Raw genomic sequence first — 20,897 nt, forward strand, 5'->3', positions numbered from 1 at the left:
AACGTCAGAAACTCATAACTAGAAAACTAGAAAAATGTAAATAGTATGCATAAAAAGTCCACCCCTAAACCTAACTGTCGATGGGATGTAAGCAGATTGTATGAAAACACAAATGAAATTGTACGAATTAATACAATTTAGCCACCAATTCACCAAAATGTATAACAGTTACGAATTGCCATGCGAGTGTGTTGGAGAAAATAAGTTAGCAAAGTTACAACATCTTTTATCAAAGCCTGAAATATCATAAAAACCCTTGTTCATGTTTTACTTTAATCAGTTTTAATCCCAAATTTACCTTTTCAACATCACATATCTTTAAATCCCCAAACTTTGAACACAATTTCTGAATGCAGTTTAAAGATTTAAAGCCTTCATCTCATGAGACATTTGTGTTTGAATCAAAGATTATCTGCAGAAACTAATTCTGGCAAAGACAGATAAGTTTCCTATTAATTCTAAAAGAGCAGACAGCACAATGATAATACCTAAAACATATCCTTTTTATTTCCCCCATAACAAGACACACAGCAATTCTACACAGCAATGTCTTGTTTGAAAATAGTGTCTGCGACCCCTGTGATAAATTATATCGATAAGGGAGCAAAGGTTACCAGAGAGCAATGTGGACAGTCCCTTTCAACGATGGTAATGTGTAGACCATTAAGATTGAATCTAGAGTTTTCACAGGTTTGCTGTCAATATGGCATGACAGTTAAAGGCTTTTAGTGAAAGCTCCAGCGGCAATGTAAGATAGAGATGACTGGTTAAAAGCTAGAAGGGGGAATGAATCACCAAGGGTCAACTGTAGAATGGGAGTGCTATTAATGTAATGACCTGCTCTCAGCAGTGTCCATATAGGTGACAGAATACAAAATACAGTCCAACAAAATGTGAAGTACTAGAATTGATTTAATAGCATTACTTAATGTACAATGAGTGTTAAAATGCAAATAAACACTAACAAATAAATGAATAAATAAAAACTGAAACTGTTTTGGCTACTATTCTCCTTTTAATTACAGTGTCCAGTCAACTTTGTGAGTAATGTAAAGATAAAACTAGAATATTATAACAATGAAAACACTTTGGTATTGATATATGTCATTCAAAAGTTTGGGGTCAGTAAGATTTTTTGGTAACACTTTATTTTACAGTGTCCTTGCAACATGTGTTACATGTACTTACTGTAGTAATAACAGTAAATTATGCATAATTACATGCAACTAACCCTAATTATATAAAGTACATGTTGTTAAAGGGGTCCTATAATGCCACTTTTACAAGATGTAGAGTGTGTATGTGAAGTTTTAGCTCAAAATACCCCACAGATAATTTTTTATAGCATGTTCAATTTGTCACTTTTTGAGGGTGAGCAAAAACGCTTCGTTTTTTGTGTGTGTCCCTTTAAATGCAAATGAGCTGCTGCTCTCAAGAAGAGGGCGGAGTTTCAAGAGCTCATGTTAGCACTTAGCAGTGCTGATTACCTCATGCAGACTCACTGAAAATGTCAGAAACTGTTCAGCCTTTTATGTTTAAACCAGAGTGGGACAATGATGGAGAGACTCAAGAAGAAGTGACATGTAGATTGCAACAGGACGTTTCTGAACGGTTAGTTGCTTAATTTATGTAGCTGATGTGGAGTTAAACATCTTAAAGTCGTTGATTAGCATATTCTGTTATGATAATCTATAAATCGCTCCTGTAGGAACTGTTGTAAGATCCTACAGAGCTAGATAATAATTTTAAAAACATTTTTTGTTATACTGTTAAACTCTCTTCACATTCTGATAGCAATCAATAATAGAAGTAGTCTAAATATTAAAAAATGCACATATATCTTCTGTGGAAGTCTCATTGCATTCAGCCCAAAGATGGCACGAGATGGCAACCCGTGATGTTCAATTCTTAGCTGTTCATGTCCTCAGGCTCGGATTTTTGTGTTTCTATGTCAACACTATCACTGGCGAAATGAATCTGCAGCAGTCAGGTGGTACAAGTAAGAGCTCTCTGAGTTGTTTACATTCATTATTAGTGTAATGTTATGTGCTTTGAGACATGAGGTAATTGAACGCTGTCTCTCTTGGCACTTTGCAGACTCTGCTGTGTGCGTTCATGTGTTTTGAAGGAGGCGTTGCTTTGGAACGCCTGAAGGGAGGGTGGGATCTTATGCTTTTAAAGCTAGTTTGATATTGCTAGCCTGTCCCAAATTACCTACCCTACCTTTAAATGTATAGTCACACTGTAACAAGGACACCTTAAAATAAAGTGTAACTGATTTTTTTTCTTTGAAAGAAATTAATACTTTTATTCAGCAATGATGCATTAAATTATTTAAAAGTAAGTATATTTAATAGTATTTTGAACTTTGTATTCATTATAGAATCCTGAAAAAAAAAAGTATTATGGTTCCCACAAAACACAATACTTGTTTTTTTAACATTGATAATAATAATAATAAATGTTTCTTGTGTACCAAATCATTATTATTATTTCTGAAGGATCAGATCATGTGATACTGAAGCCTGGAGTAAATATATTAAAATAGAAATTGTAATAATATTTCACAATATGACTGTTTTACTGTATTTTTGATCAAAGCCTAAATGCAATAAAAGAGTATAAGAGACTTTTTTCAAAAACATTAAACATTAAATCTTTCCAGCCCCAAACTTTTAAATGGTAATGTACCTAGAAATTTGCTTATTGAACTAAAACACTGAAAACATGCGAAACAAAGTAACATTAGAGATATAGCGTAGCATGCTCTAAAAAAAAAAAAAAAAAAAAAAAAAAAAAACAGACTTTAAGTGGGACATCTAGTTTAGTAGTCCTCTCCCAAAAGCCAAAATGTCCTCACCCAGCCCTTTCCCTGAAATGGAAGAGAACAGGGAGGTGAAAGCAGTTCCGAAGCTTTGAAAACTTGTTAAGAAGAGGCTATTGAGATCTATTTATAGGTCCTTGCCAGCTGTGGCTCGTTACCGAAGAAATATTTCCACTCTTTCTGAAATTATGTTGCTATGTATACATAACTTTTCAGATATCGACATCCTTGATTGTAGTTATGATGTCATTTTATTACATTATGGCTTTGTAACACAATGGATTTGTCACTGTTAGTACAAATAATGTTGAAGCACCAATCCTAAAATAAATATGTGTGAAAAGAGTCAGTTGAGCGAACTGGATTGTTGTGATGTGGTTAGACAGGCGAGATGAAAGCGAGATGTTTTTTCTGAGGTGAATGACAAAGTGACAGAAACTCTGTACCTTTATGAGAATGTCACCTCGCAGTTCACAGTGGAAAGTCTTGAAAGTGTCAAGGAGAGACTTGGTGGAACTGCTCACATGGATCTTCAGTGCTGGAGAGGGAAAAGTAAAATGTAATGATGCCTGTCTACACTGTTACGCAATCAAAGGCCAGTCAAAAATGTGCTCGGGTACAGGCAGTGGCAAGATCATGCAACAGCAATCACGTGGGTTTCATTTAAAACTCCTCTCTGACATCTTACTAATCTACTGTCAGCACATCCTTCATGAGTGATCTTACGTAATCCATATGTCTCCATCCTGGAAGCCGTGTTCACAGTGTCTCCAAATAAACAGTAGCGTGGCATTTTCAGACCCACAACCCCTGTGACACAAGGCCCTGTAACAAGCAATATGATTTTTTTATGATTCTGCATTCTTCCTCAACCTCTAGTAGTTCTAACAAACACATTTCAGATAAAGTTTCTTCTATTCCTCTATCGTAGTAGTATGGCTTGCGTGCCTAAATCACTTCTTTAATGATGGTGTTATGTAATATAATGTACAATGATTTATTTTATTTGAATTTTTCTTATATGTGTCATAAAACAAGTTGGCAAGTTGGAATCACGGCGCAAATGCCAGAGCGGTTGACAGCGTAAACACTCCTCTGATGCTTAAATTGACCAACCAGAAAGAATATACAAATGCGTCATTGGTTTTCTATTGAAAACACATCTGAAAAAAGCAAGCGAGTGAAGAAATGAAATGTACTGTATAAACCTTTTGTATAAATAAGCAGTCATAATCAAATATATTTATGAGAAGTAGTCTCTCAAACCTGTAGAACAATGCGTGACTTGTTCCATTTGTTTCCTACACTATACTGAGTGGAATATTGTGAAATATTACAATTTAAAATCACTGTTTTCTATGTTAATATATTTAGGGGTTAAAGCGTGTAGTGCTGAAACCCTATTGTAATTGTTAAATTTTCCAAGGATCAGCATTCTCCCCTAAAAGTGATCTGGCAGATCAAACTGTAAGTCATAGAGTCTTGAAACTTTGAGGGCTGGTAGTACTCATACAGTACCGCCTACAACGTCACCAAGGCTCGCCCCGATCGGCCTGACAGGGGCGCGACTGCTGTCATAAATACGAAATGGCTCATAACTCCTGAACTGTTTGGCGAAATTTCCGGGTATTTTGGATTTTTTGAAAAACCTACTTTTGCGAACTAGTCCTAGGTTTTTGACCCGATCGGAATCAAACCAGTGTGGCGAGATTCTCTGGAGTCTGATTGTCAATAGTTATCAAAAAAAAAAGTTGAAATTCCAATTCACGGTCCCTAAGGGCCACCAAAACGTTCGAGGTGGGTGGAGCCACTTTTACTAAAACGGCTATAACTTGTGAACAGAATGAGATATGTCCGCCGTCGGCCTCTGAAGTTTGAGTGGCTATCAGACAAGGTTAACGAAGGCCGATCGGAACGAAACTCGCTGGGCCTGTTTGAGTCATGGCCCTAGAGGCCTGTGAGAAATTCTAAAGAAATCGGCCACCGGGGGGCGCCTTCGCGTTTGTCGTGTGTAAAGCATTGTGTATCACACGATTTTTTGTGTGCGCCCACGACATTCGTACCACATAGTAGAACTCCTCACTCTGAGCAACTTTGCTTCTAGGACTGCTGCTGTCCATCGAATCGTTCGTTAAATATTGGAGATCATTTCAAAAACCAACTTTGGTAAACTAGTCCTAGGTTTTTGGCTCAACCTCATGTACTCTTAAAAAGCTTTAAAAACCATATATTTTCAATGATAAATTGGCTGTAAATGGTATTTTCCTTTTATAATTCTTTTTATAATTTAAGTGTTTATATGCTTACTAAATAAAATGTAAAATCTTTTTGTGCAAGTGCTTAAAGGCCCCGATAATTGCTGCTTGTAGCTATATTTTAAATAGCAATTTATACCTGTGATGGCAAAGCTGAATTTTTACTCATCATTACTGTCACATGTTAGTGTCACATGACTCTTCAAAAATCATTCTGATATGCTGATTTGCTGCTGATAAAACATTTCCTATTATTATCACAGTTAAAAAGAGTTGAATATTTTTGTAGAAACCATGATTTTTTTTTTATGAATAAAGTTTATTTATTGTTTGTTTGTTTGTTTGTAACAATGTAAAAGTCTTTACTGCCACCTTTGATTAGTTTAATGCCTCTTTGTTGAATAAAAGTGTTAATTTATTATTATTTTTAAATCCTACCCTCAAACTTATAATAGTACACATTTTGTGAATATTCAGGACAGAAAATCAAGTGGAAATATGAGAGGCGTACCGAACACTCAAAGTTGAGTGCCAACTTTTGAGTGGCAAATTTTTTTCCCACATACAAAGCTGTGGTGGAGGATGAGGGAATTTTTAAAATGTGGCTCTTGCAGACAAAAGGAATTTGCCAACCTAGCTCTTGAACTACTGCTAAGGTTGAGCGCCACTGATATGTTGTATTCTTGTTCATATTTTAGTAAAAGAGCACAAAAAATCGTGTACATGAATGTTTACTCTTATGTTATATACAGTAACAAATTACAACCCACAATATACACTCATATTATGAGCACATTTCTTTTTCCTGATTGATCAGGGTCATTGCAGGCGAGTGAATATACAAGAATAGCCCAGCCAAAGAGCTGTCACCATCCAGTTATTACCTGAATGGACTCCAATGCGGACCCTCAGCTGCTGCTCTGGTACGTGTGGACTGTGGAAGCTCCTCATGCCCTGCACTATAGCTAATGACATTCTGGCTATTTCTTTTGCATGGTCGTCTCCATTTCTTATAGGCAGGCCTGACACTACCATATAGGCATCGCCAATGGTTTCTACCTGGATACAGCAAAGGAAACATGAAGCAACCCATATTCTACAATGGAACGGTGAGGCATTCGTATTACGCACCTTATAAACATTGTGGTTGTCAATGATATTGTCAAAGTATGTGTACAGATCATTCAGCACGTTCACAACCTACAGGAAAGGAAACAAGTGCGGTCAGTTTAAAGTCAGCTTATGGATACAAAGATCAAAGTTTCTGTAAGGTGACAATAGTTTTCTGTTGTGGTTCAGCTGTGGGCTTCAGTATGGTCCAAAAATAGCCTCATGTGAATGTATTATTTCCACTTCAAGACTCAGACGAGCTAGCGAGCCAACAGCTATGCTAACAGAAGCCTGATATTCGTGACAGAGTGGAGTTTTCGGCACTTGAGCCATGTCATCTAGTAATGTCAGGAGCTCTCGTAGGACATATGAGACCCATTCCAGAGCTTACTATGTGGGTATTTGATCTTACAACAAACCCCTACACAAACACACACACACACACACACACACACACACATTGTTTAACAAGTGTAGGGTATTTCAAAGTCTTAGACAACTCAAGACAGCAGCTCCTCAAGCCTGCCTGAATGGCTCTGGACATTTGTATTTTTCAAAATATGATCGAAATTCGTACAAATGACCCCACATAGGACCTACATTTTTTAAAAACCTGTAAATTGTTTTCGAAATGCCCACAAGGACCACTCAGAAAGTACTGGGCCGAAGCTCTCTGAGATGCTGTTTGAGTCTTGGTGTCTTTCATCACCTGCATTGGTGTGAGGGATGCTGACATGGCTGTGAAGCCTTCAATGTCACTGAAATAGATGGTGACGCAGTCGTAGGTCTCTGCTCTCACTGTCTTTCCCGCTATGAGCTGAGCAGCCACAGATCTAAAAATATGAGAAAAAAGACAGGCACTTTTCAAAGGCAGGTTTCAAGTGGAGGCCTTGATGATGTTTATCATTGGTCTGGTCACGTAGGCTTGTTGTTACGGCAGGTGCAAGCAAGTTTTTAGTAACTGAAGTGTTGGGAACGAGTTCACTGAACAGTTGTGCCACTTTTGTGTGCAGTATGTCAACACAAAAACATGCATCTTTATTCACTAAGCATCCAGTTCAACCAGGTGTTAAACTCAAAAAATTCTGTCATTAATAACTCACCCTCATGTCATTCAAAATCTTTCATTCCTCTTCAAAACCCAAATGAATATATTTTTAGATATTTTTGTTTCTCCAATGAAATATGGTAAACAGAAGCTCAACCTAAAAACTTACTGGTTCTTGTGTGTCAAGCAAGTATACATGTTGAGCTTCGGTTTACCATATTTGATGTACTCTACTTTACTCTACTCTAATTAAATCTGTTCATCGAAAAAGTGATTGCATATCTTCAGAAGATTTGGATTATAGTGCTTAATTCATAAGGATTACGTTCACTATACAAGTTTTGGGCGAATGGACTGTCAATGGAGAGACCGAAATCTCTCAGATTTAATTGAAAATATCTTCCAGTTGTGTTTCAAAGAAGAACGACGACGAACTAGTGGCGACGAAAGCAGACTCATGTCGGCAGCGTCTGGGTCCAAAGTTGCCCTGACACACCAAACCGACGCTCGACACCCGACTTCTAAGTAGCACGTCTGTTCTGCGCCTGCGTAGAAAGAAATGCCTTTCCGTACCAGCAGGTGGCAGTAGCTGAACAGCCAATCAGAATGATCAGATGGCCCGACTGACCGACGAGCTCCGACATTGATTCAAAATGTCGAATTCAGCCGACGGTGCGGAACACACTGAGAAAACTAAGTCGGCCGACGAACAAAAACTGCCCGACGGCCGACCGCCGGCTTGGTGTATTCCGGGCTTTATGGATATAGATCGACATGAGGGGGAGTAATTGACAGAATTTCCATTTTTTCAACTATCCCCTTAAATGTGCTAAAACAGCATAGATCCATATTCAAGTATTTAAATTTTTTCAGTGCAAACATGATTTTGTATGTAAATGAGAGGTTAATACAGATTTTGCCTTAATACATGGTAGTATACATAATGTTATTAAAACAAGATGTTTTTAATGTTATCAAAACAAGATTTGTGTAAATTTTTATTGATCATTGCAGCAATAATTCATCAAATGACAGACAAGTGCATTATAACCCAAGCATATATCCAGTTTCGCAGAATTGTGGATTGCAAATTGCATTCAGTACAAAATATTTTGACGCATTTGAACCGTTAATCGTTAAAGGGATAGTTCACCCAAAAATGAAAATTCTGTCATTTACTCACATTCAAGTTGTTCCAAACCTGTATGAATTTCTTCTGCTGAACACAGAAGAAGATATTTTAAAGAATATGGGAAATCACACAGTTGATGGGTCCCATAGAATGACTTCCATACTATTTTTTATTTTTTTTTCATACAATGAAAATCAATGGGGCACATCAACTGTTTGGTTACCCTTATTCTTCAAAATATCTTCTTTCGTGTTCAGCAGAAGAAAGAAAATCATACAGGTTTGAAACATCTTGAATGTGAGTAAATGATGACAGAATTTTCATTTTTTGGTGAACTATCCCTTTAAGGCCAAGACACAACAAACGGACATCAAAAAACTAGCGGCACTGAAAGCTGACTATGGTAATGCCTCTTGAACACACTACAAAGATTAGCCAACAGCCAACTAGCACAGTTTTCTGTGCCTGTATGAGAGGAAATAACTCTCCACACGATTCTTTTGAAAATTAGGTACTAAAATATCAGTTGGTGCAATGGTAACCCCATGATTTCAATCCCCCCATACTTAACCACAACCTTAGTATGAGATTGTAAATCAAGGAACTAAAAAAAAAGAGAAGTGTTCTAATGAAAAGACTTCTAGGTCTAGGGTTTTTTTTTTTTGTTATAATCTGGAGTGTTACCGTGGTAGCATCTGCGTGAGTAGTCCCTCTGCCCGCTTCTTCTCTTCCTGGAGTTCAGCGGTACGCTCACTAACTATCTCCTCAAGATTACATGCATACTGCTCCATACGGGACAGCAGGTCATCCAGAATGTTCTCAGACCCCCTGTGAACACACACAAACGATTAGCAATAGTCATTTAATATTATTACTGTTAATTAGCTTTTCGTACTCATTAAAGAAGCAGTAGCAATTCTTTATTGTCCCTTCAAGGGACATTTTATTGCAAAATAATTTTCATCAACATGCAGTACACGTAACGCAATTGCTCTTTTAATCTGTCTTTCTCTCTCTCGCCCTTGCTCCTCTAAGGCCAGTATAAATGTTTAGCATGATACATTGTGACAGTGTTGTTCTCACGGGACTCTGTGTTCGCTGGGCTGAGTCTCTGGTCCCAGAGTGCTCATATCTTGTTTGTTTGTCTACCTGATTAAGCACTGTCATTTTTAAGTGTAATTAATGATCCTCTGTGTCCCTGCCCTGTTCTTCTTTATTACCTCAAAAGTGCTCATTAGTCACAACTACCCTCATTTAGAGCTGAAACAAGCACAAAGAGGAAGAATGTGCAACTGTTACATTATCAAGACAGCATTAGATTGGAAGGGAGAGATAGCTACACACTACTGATGTCGCAGCACTGCCTTTAATCAGACTTATCTCAGTGTTAACACTGACTTCACTTGGGAAACTTACTCTGCAAGTGGGGAAGATTAAATCAACAGAAACTCTAATAAAAGTGCAGTCCACAGAGGATCATAAAAGTCAGAGTGTCTGTGGTTCTCTTTGCTTTGGTTTGTGGTATGCAAGTGCACAGACAAGGCCTTAAGCATAGTCTGAGATTAAAAGGCATGTTTGAGTTGTTTTAACTGAAAGCAACTTGCACTGACATATCTTAAAATATGTCAGTGCCATTGTTTTGTCTCAAGATGCACATCAGTAATGTTTTTTTTTTTTTTTTTCTTAGGCATGTTCATAAAAGCTACTTAAATGTCCTAATTTAACTAAAACTAAACTAAAACAACATGAGGGTGAGTAATTAATGACAGAATTTTCATTTTTGGGGAAACTAACCCTTTAATATGTCAGTCCCAACTCCCGACGAGACTATAGAACTAATGTAGTACTAATTTTTTTAATAATAATAATAATATCAACAACAACAACACCAATAATAATAATAATTATAATAATAATAATTATTTAAACAATTCAGTAAATTAACCATTTCAGACTTCCCAAGACTACAAAAGAAATGTATACAAAGAAAAGTAGAGGTGAACAACATATTATTGCTCTATGTCTTGCTTCATTACTGACCCATTAGGACAATTTTTTTTTATGGCAGTCCTGAGAGATGAGAAGTCTGGTCTCTCGGCAGGTTTCTCCCTCCAGCAGCTGACCAGGAGACCGTCTAGTTCATCTACACACTCGGCTCGGTCTATGTGCGGCCTCAGTGGGCTACAGCCCCCTGCCCTGACCCTTTCCACAATCTCTGAAAAACAGACAGGGAGAGAGTCCTTCACAGGTGTCCATCTGCAATGCTTTACTTTGTGTTATGAAGAGTGGTTTTAATAACAGAAAAGCATGTTATGGAGAAAGGGAGTGTATTGCCGTACCTCTAGCACTGAAGTGACTGTTGGGGATGTAGAAAGGCCCTCTGCGATAAACCACCTCTTGAGCGATAATGGCAAAACTGTAGACGTCCCCTTTTTGAGTGCCATTAGCAGGCATGGACTGCCTCAGCAGCTCTGGTGCCCTCCATAGCAGAGCTTAAAATGCAAACGCATATTTAAAGAACTGACAAAATCTAACTAAGGACGAATTCCAATCAGAAGTGAGCATCCCTATGATATGCCCTACTCACTCCAAAGGGCAGAGCCTTTGAAGTGTGGACTTTGGAGGGAGCAGGGCACTTGCGTGTCACAATGTAGCCATTTGGGACACACTTGAAGGGAGCAACCTGTAATGTTACTATTAAATAGAAATTTCTTATTACTGCTCTTAATATAATTGTTGCAAATAAATATACATTTTATAATGAAGTTTTTAAAATACAGTTTATGTGTGTGTGTGTGTGTGTGTTCCCTCTCTGCTCTCAACTTTAAAACTTGCCGTCTCTTGTTTAAACACTGCAAATCATCACTACGTAATGTATCTAGCTATTAAACTCATTTATTACCTATAAAACCTATTTAAACTTCATATGAAATGTATGGCATAAATGTGTGTAAGATATCACAAACAAAACAACTTGAATTATTCTGTTTGTATGTTAACTCAAACTCTCCCACCATCTAGCTTTAAAATGAGTTGTGAGGACTTGAAACCCTGGGTCACATGACCATGAACGATAAAATTACTTCCTTGAAGTGACCATAACATGTGCTCTTTGCTAACGGACTTGTGGAAGGGCTTTTCTTGAAGGGATTCAGATGTCCACTTTTGTTTGGAACGCCCCTACAAATGGCTTCCCTTTCCCAAAGTGATCTTCAAGATTTCAAGAATTCGCCCTATAGCTATAAAAATATGTTTGCATATACAGTATGTGTGCAAAATTGAACTCCTAAACCAATTATTTAAGAAGAAAAAAAAAACTCTTTTTCTCTCTCTCTTTTTCCAAACAAACTTGGTGGAAAAGCATTTCTCAAAAGTTCCACATTCCAGCTTACCGGTCCAGGGGTCAGATCCAGAGTCTGAACGCCTCACTGTGTGAAGTCCAAAATCAGTGACCTTCAGGACAAAGCGGCTGTCGACCACACAGCTCGATGATGAGAGGTGACCGTGACAGTGCAGGGGACTGTGGTGCAAATAGTCCATGCCCTACAAGAGAGCCAAAATTTATCCATCACTGTTTTATATTCTACTGTCAGCAAAATCATTTTAGACTAAGACACAGAGACAGTGACCTTTACAATGTCTAGCATGAGGGAATACTTAAAAGTCCAGTCCAGCTTGATCGACTCATTCTTCAAAATGTCCTGCAAAGTTTGGGGACAAAAGCCTTTCGTTACAATGGTCATTCTTAAAATAATAAGATACCACCTTTACGAGAGAACGTAGCAGCTGGTATTCTGACTGCAGCATTTTAATAAAATTATTGCTAAAATTTTTAAAACTTTTTTTAAGTTCACACAAAATGCAAATTCTGTCATTATTTATGCTCATGTCTTTTCAAACATTTTGAGAATTTTGTTTTAAAAATAGGTAACACTTTAGAATATTGTTCCGTCATTAATGATTAACTACACATGAACAAATGAGTAACACTCAATATTAACTTTCTAGAAACTGCTGTTAAAGGATTAGTTCACTTTCAAATGAAAATTACCCCACGCTTTACTCACCCTCAAGCCATCCTAGGTGTGTATGACTTTCTTCTCTTTGATAAACATAATCGGAGAATTATTAATAAATATCCTGACGCATCCGAGTAATGGCAGTGAACAGGGTTCACGAGTATAAGCTGAAGAAACTGGGGGGGTTAATAAAGGCCTTCTGACGCGAATCGATGCATTTGTGTAAAAAAAAAAAGAAAAAGAAAAAAATCCATAATTAACATGTTATGAAGTAAAATATCTAGCTTCTGCTAGACCGCTTTCCGTATTCAACGTACAAAGAAAGTGTAAAACTGTTGCAGTTTAAAACGCTTATGCTACGTCCTACGCCTTCCCTATTCAACTTACGGAAAAAGTGTAACTGACGCGACGCCAGCTTACACTTTCTTCATAAGTTGAATACGGAAGGCGGTCTGGCAGAAGCTACATATTTTACTTAATAACTTGTTAAATATGGATATTTTTTTACACAAATGCATCGATTTGCATCAGAAGGCCTTTATTAACCCCCCAGAGCCGTGTGGAGTACACGTTTATGATGGATGGATGGATGTGGATGGAGACACTTTCTTCAGCTCATACTCGTTGATCCCGCTCACTGCCATTATAAAGCTCGGAATGCTTCAGGATATTTATTAATATATCTCCGGTTGTGTTCATCAGAAAGAAGAAAGTCATACACATCTAGAATTGGCTTGAGGGTGAGTAAAAGCTTGGGTAATTTTCATTTGAAAATGAACTAATCCTTAAACTAACAAGAAACTCTGATTACTAATTAGTAAGTACAGTAATAGTGCTCAGTTGAATGAGGTAGTTCACTATTAGCTAATCAATAGCTAATATTTTTTCATGCCTCCCACAGAGGACTAATACGAACTACAGGTTCATAATTAATGTGAATGATGCATAATGTATAATTAATTCTAAAGTGAAGGTCATGGTAACCCACTAGTAATGACTTGAGTGTTACTACATCATTCTAAAGGAAATACTAATTATTTGGAACAATATTCTAAAGTGAAAGCATGATAACTCTAGTAATGACTGAAATCATTGTAAACTTTTGAGTTTTTTTTTTTGTAAGTTTTTGGATAGTAATTGCTTCTGACAGATTTAGTAACACTTGAGTCATTACTAGTGGATTACCATGATCTTCACTTTAGAATACTACATTACACTTACTTACAGTAATTCATAAATCCACAACTGCCATTATAAAAAAAACCCATAGGGAACTCCTGAGGGAATGCACAGTCGAAAATGCCATTTCCCATCCTGAACATCTCTGTTAGAAATAAACTGTTATCTTAGTGTTGTGCAATATCACCTGCAGACTTCCTTTAGGGCAGTACTCTGTAAGAACGAAGGGTTGATGGGTCTCCAAGGCCACTCCGATAAATTTACAAAGGTTATAGTGGGTCAGATCTCTGCACTGAAACACATACACCCATAGAAGTGTCATAGTTTTGTTGTGACAGACTAAAATTCAGTATTTGTCAATGTTGTAAACAGATTTCACCTGTTTGAATTCTGCCAGCAGCTCGCTGTTCAGATGAGTGTTTCTTAAATTCAGAAAACAAACAGAACAAATTGTCCCCTGAAGGAGAAAGAAACATAATTTAAATGAACTATGAATAGATTTATAGGGCAACTAAATCATGGCCAGTGTTTTGTAGCATAAACTGTCAAGTCACAATGCAGTGATGTAAATGTTTAATCACTAAGATCCCAAATTCTTCACTTTGTAGACTGCGGTTCTATGTGCTGATGGCTTGTCTTGCATGCTGATTATGATAGATTCCAAAGAAGCCTGAATGGGTTTGGATCTGTGGGACTAAACCAAAGAAAGGGAGAGCCTATTATTAATGTAATAGATTCATTTATAATGCATAGTAAATCCAAAAATTGTGGGCCAGAAGAGTTACTTAATCCAAATATAATGCATTAAATCATCTCAAAACCTTTGTTGGCACGGTCGAGGAGTGATGCTCCATCATTATGACGTCGTCCGCATTGACTGTCCACAACATCTTGGAGGCTTCCTCCTGGAGTTTGTACTTCCTGGTAATAAAAATTAATTCAGTCTAGAGACTGGAGAAAGTTTAAGAACTTATTTCTACAAAGAAAAATAAATACTGAGGAAAAACTGAACTGCAGAGGTTTTGACTGAATAAGGCCTGCATTTTGGATATCAGCTGAAACGTTTTAGCTGTTTGGCTAGCAAAAGACATCTCTTGGAAAGGAGAATCAAAGTATATACATCTAATTTATGCAAATTATCGAATTTCGACGCTTGGTTCAGCAATTCTGAAGATCTTAAAGTTTAAGAGCAGTCAAAAATACACACTTTGACTATTACCTGTAAAGAACACAGATTGCAAGCGTTCCTGCAGCCACCAAGCCAGCAATAATCCCCAAGGCAATCAACAATTTTCTCTCTGAAAATAAAACACATACATTTGTAATCTGCAGGTCTGCTGTGTGATTAGCGCTCGCTTGGTGTCAACATCCAACTACGTCCATTTATAGAAGTATGATACAGCAAGACTTGAAGCCGCCAAGGGTAATTCTGTAGGAATGCAATATGAAACAGTCACCTTTTCAGAATTCTGATAGAAGGATTATATCTGGTTGCATAAGACTGTCCTGGCTTTATTGCTTTGACCTGTTAGCTTGGGGGAGATTCAGCCTGTGAATACCTGAGAAATCTATATTGCTGTTGAGTCGGACATTTGGGTCTTGCAGGCATTGGTACATAATTCAAGATTTTTTTCTCCCCTTTTTTAATCAAAGCGAGGGTATAGAAGAATGCCAAAAAAATGAAAAGGAAGGGGTGGTAAAAAACTAGGGCTGGGTGGTGGGGTGTGAATGCACTGATGTGAGGAGTAAAGGTGAGCTTTTGATGCCCCCTACTGGAAACAAAGTTACTGCACTATGGCCTCTGACTGGCCCCTTGAAGAAGTTGATAAGCAATAACCACATGAACACTCTGCCAAGCTTCATATCATGTTGCTGTGTGTTATTACCACACAGACACTTAACAAATTAGTGAAGAGTGGGCCAATTGTGTAATACATTCAAAAACTTTGAGGCCATGAGAGTCCCAAAACCAACATGTGGCTTATTGGAAAAATGTGCCTCTACCTACATTTTTACAAAACTCCAAAAAATTAGCTATACATACAATTCACTGCTGTTTCCAGCTGAAAATAAGACTATAGTGGCAGTAAAACACAGACTATTCCTTTTCACACAAATTATGATTACAGGGGCAGATTATTAAAGACTTATTTATGTGGTTCGTTGAACAGTGCTATGTAATGACCTCAAAACACTTTTACCACTGTGTCTGATTTGTAAACTAATACATTTTGATGTCCTCTGAAACACAAGTCACGATAGAAGAGACCGTGAATTTACTGTGAATGGACACTGGAAGAAACACGTATAACCTAGCTGCACACATGTAAATAATTAAATTACATATTTATTAAACCTACGTACATACCAAGGTAATAAAACGTTGCAGATTCAAGGTAATCTGTTTCAGATAAAGCTGCACATGCCTTTACTGACACTCACTGGACATTTTTTAAATTTGAAAATGTTGCGAAACATGCAAGAAGCAATGTAAGACACACAAACATGTTTTTTCAATGAGCCTGAGTTGCACGATACCTAGATTGATGCAGAGTTCTCCTTGGAAGCCACAGTCTGGAGAGTCTTTGGGAGGAGTTGTCCGTCCTCCAGGCCAGCGGATGTGAACCCCTTTTACTGCCTTATATGTCCCAAAATAGTTTGCAATGACCTGTGTGGAGAACCCAATGACTCATTTGACAAATGTAATCCAGAATAGCAGAGCAGTTTTTTTTTTATTATTTTTATGGTCAGTCTAAGTATGGCGGAATCTCACCTGACACTGTTCATTACTATCTTGAATCTGTTTCATCATGTAGTGTAACTCACGATCTCCATTTGCATCAATAGTTACATCTCCTTGGATACCTGTACAACAAAAAGTCATGTACCAAATGTACCAAAAATGAAATCCTGTCAACTTGGTAGCAGTTTTATTTACAATGAGAAATTATATGAATTGCAGGTTTAGTAAGGAGAATGCTCAAATACCCCTTCAACAAACACAAACTAGAAATAGGCTATGTACTTTATATAACTCTTGTTATTCTCAGCATTGCTTATGCACACATGCAAGCTTAAGGTTTGGGAAAGTTAAATTATTTCATTATTACAAATTTGGACAGTGTTTGCTTCCCAATTGGAATCACTAGATATAGTTTAAGCTCTACAGACCTGTAATGGTCCTGTTCCGCATTCGTCTAGTGATGGCTAAGCCATCATACGGGTTTCCATTTTCTGCCAAAGTTTCATTCAGTGCATGGGCATACAGCCAGACAGTATCATGGGCTATAGCTGCTAACACTGACACCTGTTGAATTAAAACAATTGAACTCATAATGAAATAACCTTAAAAGTCTTCATCTCACTTGGATTGTGAAATCATCACATCTAAATTCTGAATTAGGTTGCCCCATCTGCACCAAAACACTGATGGTATCATTGATAATAGACTCGACCTTTGTTCATGTCTATAAAGTAAAAACCAACCTTCTCAATATAAGGAGTATATGTATAGCCAAAGTCTGTTTTGGATCTTCTGATGACTTTCTCTGAGAAGGCCTGATACTGTTTATCACTGGGTTTATACAGAGACACAAAAAACAGGGCCTGATAAGCTTGCCTAGCCACTGAGTCATATTCATCACCTGAGAGAGAAGAAAATCATGCACTATAAATAGAAAATTACATCATATTCAGCAATATCTCATTTTATGAGGTAAGCAAAGTCATTGCTTTTGTGGTAATGCAACACACCTTGTTTCCAGTCAAAACTTCCAAACAAGACCTTTTGCTTGTAAGGCTCGAAACAAAGGAAAATAAAATCTCCGTTAGTCAGGCCTTTCTTGTGAGCTTCAATTAGCAAGCTGCGAACCACCTTGCCATGTGCGGATATCACAATAACTGTGCAGGCGAAAAAACAAACAATGGTTTCATTGTTTAGTTCCTCACAGGTTTTTGTTAGAACAAATTCTCATTTTCATTAAAAGAGGGAATTTTTCTTACTGCGAGAGACTTGAGCCATCTCAGTTAAGACCCAGGACCAGGTCGATAAAGACCCTTGGGAGAGAGAGCCATGGATCTCTTGATACTTCGTCACTGTGATGTTATTGTGCTCTGCTTGATACCTTTGAAGAAATGAGGTTTAATAATTACATTAAAAATTAATGTGTGAACCACTTTTCTTAAATGAACTTCTTGACTGCATAATAGCAACTACAAATATGTATCAAAACCCATAAAATCCCATAAAAAAAAATATAACTTTATACACTGTATTAAAATAAAATATACACTCCTCTGCAAACCACTTTGCGGAGGCGGACAAAAATACTATGGTAGTCAATGGGGCCGAGATCTGCTTGGTTACAAACATTCTTCCAAATATCTTCCTTTGTGTTCAGCAGAAAAAAGAAATTTATACAGGTTTGGAACAACAGAATTTTCATTTTTGGGTAAACTATCCCTTTAAAATCTTTGTGTTTAGTGTTGAAATTAAATTCACAGAAAAAAAAGAAAAAAAACATGTATATTTCATTAACTAAAAAATAATGTTAATATACCATATTATCTTCACCTTTATGATAGTATGACAACCACTTTGAAAACACAGGTGGTAAAAAGAAAGCCATATAATTAATCAAAATTTATCATAAGTAGCTTTTCCATAAACTGAGGTAAATGCTAATATTTTGAAGGTGCACAGTGTCATACACACAAATAGGCTACAAAACACATCATGGTAACACACATGACTCTAAAAGAATTGATAATAAACATTAATTTAACAACATAAGATGTAGCCTAAAAAGAAACTTTTTCAAAAAAAAAAAAAAACATCAAATATGAGCTGTCAGTCACACAGAAAATTCTGGGAATGTCAAATTAATGTTTTTTCACCGTAAATTGTAAGATGACCTTCTTTTTCACAGTATTTTACTGTAAAATTACTTGACAGTTTTACACAGTATAGAGGGGACTGTTAACCAATTAACAGGTTTTGGCCATATTTTTTACAGTCTTTTACTGTTAAAATTATGATCATTTACAGTGTACACACAGTGTATACATATACATCGAGTTTCATACATACTTGATCCCCTCGGCGGGAACAGTCCAGGAAGGTTTGCTTTCATGGATGATGCCTATGCGCTTCCAGCCAAACTGTTTACAGATTTCCACAAAGAAAGCTCCTAGTTTAGTGAAAGGTCCAAACACTCTTGTTAAAGTCGGAAAGGCCTGAATTCAAAGGGGCAAAAAAGACATTTATCAACCAAAAGGCAAAGTGCATTTTAAGATACAAACATTAATGGTTCAACCAACCTTCTTATCTAGAAACTGTTGCTCTGCACATAACGGACTGATGACAGCAATGTTCCAATAAGCTGCTAGTTTAGCAGTCACTGCACAGACCTTGAATAAGAATTAGCAACAGATGATAATACTCCATTTCCTACTCAACGAACATTAGATAGTCCTTTGTCTTGTAATGATGATATCTTGTGACAAATGAGATTATAACGAGATTTGTAATTACTTTTTGATAGCCCTTCATGCGTTAAAAGTCAATTTTAAGCTTTAATTGGAACTGCGTGCTTGTAGAAGACAGATACCTTAATTTGAAAGTCTATTGTCTGAGTAATGAAATAATGAGTGAGTGTGATTGTTATTTCTGACATGTTCCGTTTGAACTAGCTGTATTTTTATTTGTTATTTATTTTGACCTTCAATTGTCTGGGAAATGATGCTAATGCAACCACATACATTTGAGCAAGATGGTCCGATGAAAGCGCTGTAATTGTGTCTATGGTAAAGCGCCACAATTTTCCCTGGGCCACGAAGATCATTGCATTCATCATCCACATAATGGTAATCCAGATAATGCCCTGACACAAATCATTCAACATATTACATTAAAGATGATACAGTATATAAATATTGCTCATCTTCCTTTTATACTTGGTACAAATAGCTCACTGACCTTGCAGTAGGTTCGTACTGTTGTTTACAGAACTGATAGCGACAAGAGCTCCAGCCCCAATCCGACCAAGGCTGAAAGGACTAGAGGTGTTGGGCATGGAGATCAACAAGGTGAATCTTGTGCCCAGACTGAGATGAACCAGAGCCATCAAAAAGAGCAGTAAGCCAGGAACTCTCTCGAAGTGCACTGTAAACCCAAACAGTGTAACTAACTTATAATGGAAAGTACCTTTTACTCAAAATGTGCCAAAAAGTTTAACTATTATTTTTGAGCATCAATCAACAACATACATCTATCAGAGATTTAAGTTAACACTAAATATTTTTTTGAGTTTTGCCAATTTATGCGGGTTTACAGTGTACTTAAGACTTTGAGTTGCATTAAATTAAGATGAACAAAACACTAAATATATATTTTGATTTAAATTAATGTTTATTTGTAATTTACAGTTATTCAAGAAAAAAGAAACTAACTATGCTTACTGATGATATTTAAGTTTGGAAACTTACAAAAACAGAGACAACCAGTTGCCTCAATTTTTTTGAGTTAGTAGAACTTATCCGGGTTTACAGTGTGCTTCATTAACTCTAAATGGCATATTAGTCAAAATATATATTCATATGTCACAGTACACACAGAGATATATTTGTACATACAAATGTTTCACACAGTATGTAAGCAAACTATGTATAAATGTATTTGAATACATCTAATCTAATTTTAGCGTGTCAATTAATAATAACTGAAATTACTGTACTTACCACTCATTTCAAAAGAATAATTCCAGCTTCAATACAAAGGATGATTAAAATTAATCAAATAAATAAAAAAAAATGGACCTTGCATCAGAAACTACCTGTATCGAGGATGGGAAAATATCCAGTGGCAAACTGTGGCCATATGGTTTAGCTCTGAAACCAGTCATCCACAACAATGTTCTCCCCAGAGTGACTGTAAATCGAGGGTCTCACATTAATACTGCTCTGTATCTCAAGCTGTGGTGCTCCTCTGACGTTTGTTTATAGCTAAAAAAAAAAAACATATGAGTAAACACTGGTCTACAGATGTCGATGGGAATTCTCATGTCTATGAGGTCTGGATGGGAAAAAAGTGTTTGTCTGTCAGTGCTTTGAGTGATAGCGTAGCCGTAGCTTTTTGCTTACATACACAAGGGCTCTTTTTTTTTTTTTTTTAATGTGTGTGTAAGCTTAAGGCTCTTCACATATTTAATAATAGCAAGAAAGAAAGGAACTGTAAATTAAAATATACTTAAATTGCCAACTTCTTGTGTCTCAAAGAAAAATATAAAGAAGAATATAAATGTATACTTAGTACATTAATTAACAATTATAG

At 36.8% G+C, this 20,897-nt stretch overlaps 1 protein-coding gene across 1 annotated transcript; it reads right to left on the bottom strand.

Moving 5' to 3' along the window:
- Positions 1 to 894: 894 nt before the first annotated feature.
- Positions 895 to 20,639, bottom strand: si:dkey-37g12.1 (atrial natriuretic peptide receptor 1). The gene is made up of 27 exons (XM_051891671.1): positions 20,306 to 20,639; positions 19,545 to 19,730; positions 19,328 to 19,449; positions 18,887 to 18,976; positions 18,657 to 18,802; positions 17,570 to 17,691; positions 17,321 to 17,467; positions 17,054 to 17,211; positions 16,739 to 16,874; positions 16,341 to 16,432; positions 16,106 to 16,235; positions 14,787 to 14,865; positions 14,389 to 14,488; positions 14,169 to 14,261; positions 13,947 to 14,024; positions 13,755 to 13,859; positions 11,999 to 12,070; positions 11,762 to 11,912; positions 10,709 to 10,861; positions 10,410 to 10,584; positions 9,054 to 9,197; positions 6,899 to 7,022; positions 6,211 to 6,279; positions 5,964 to 6,138; positions 3,551 to 3,649; positions 3,271 to 3,362; positions 895 to 2,872 (listed from the first exon to the last, which is right to left on the bottom strand). Exons 1-27 carry the CDS (start codon positions 20,310 to 20,312, stop codon positions 2,825 to 2,827), a joined length of 3,093 nt encoding a protein of 1,030 aa, XP_051747631.1. The 5' UTR covers positions 20,313 to 20,639; the 3' UTR covers positions 895 to 2,824.
- Between the last annotated feature and the right edge of the window lie 258 nt (positions 20,640 to 20,897).

Source organism: Ctenopharyngodon idella, chromosome 1, assembly GCF_019924925.1.
Source record: "Ctenopharyngodon idella isolate HZGC_01 chromosome 1, HZGC01, whole genome shotgun sequence".
NCBI lineage: Eukaryota > Metazoa > Chordata > Actinopteri > Cypriniformes > Xenocyprididae > Ctenopharyngodon > Ctenopharyngodon idella.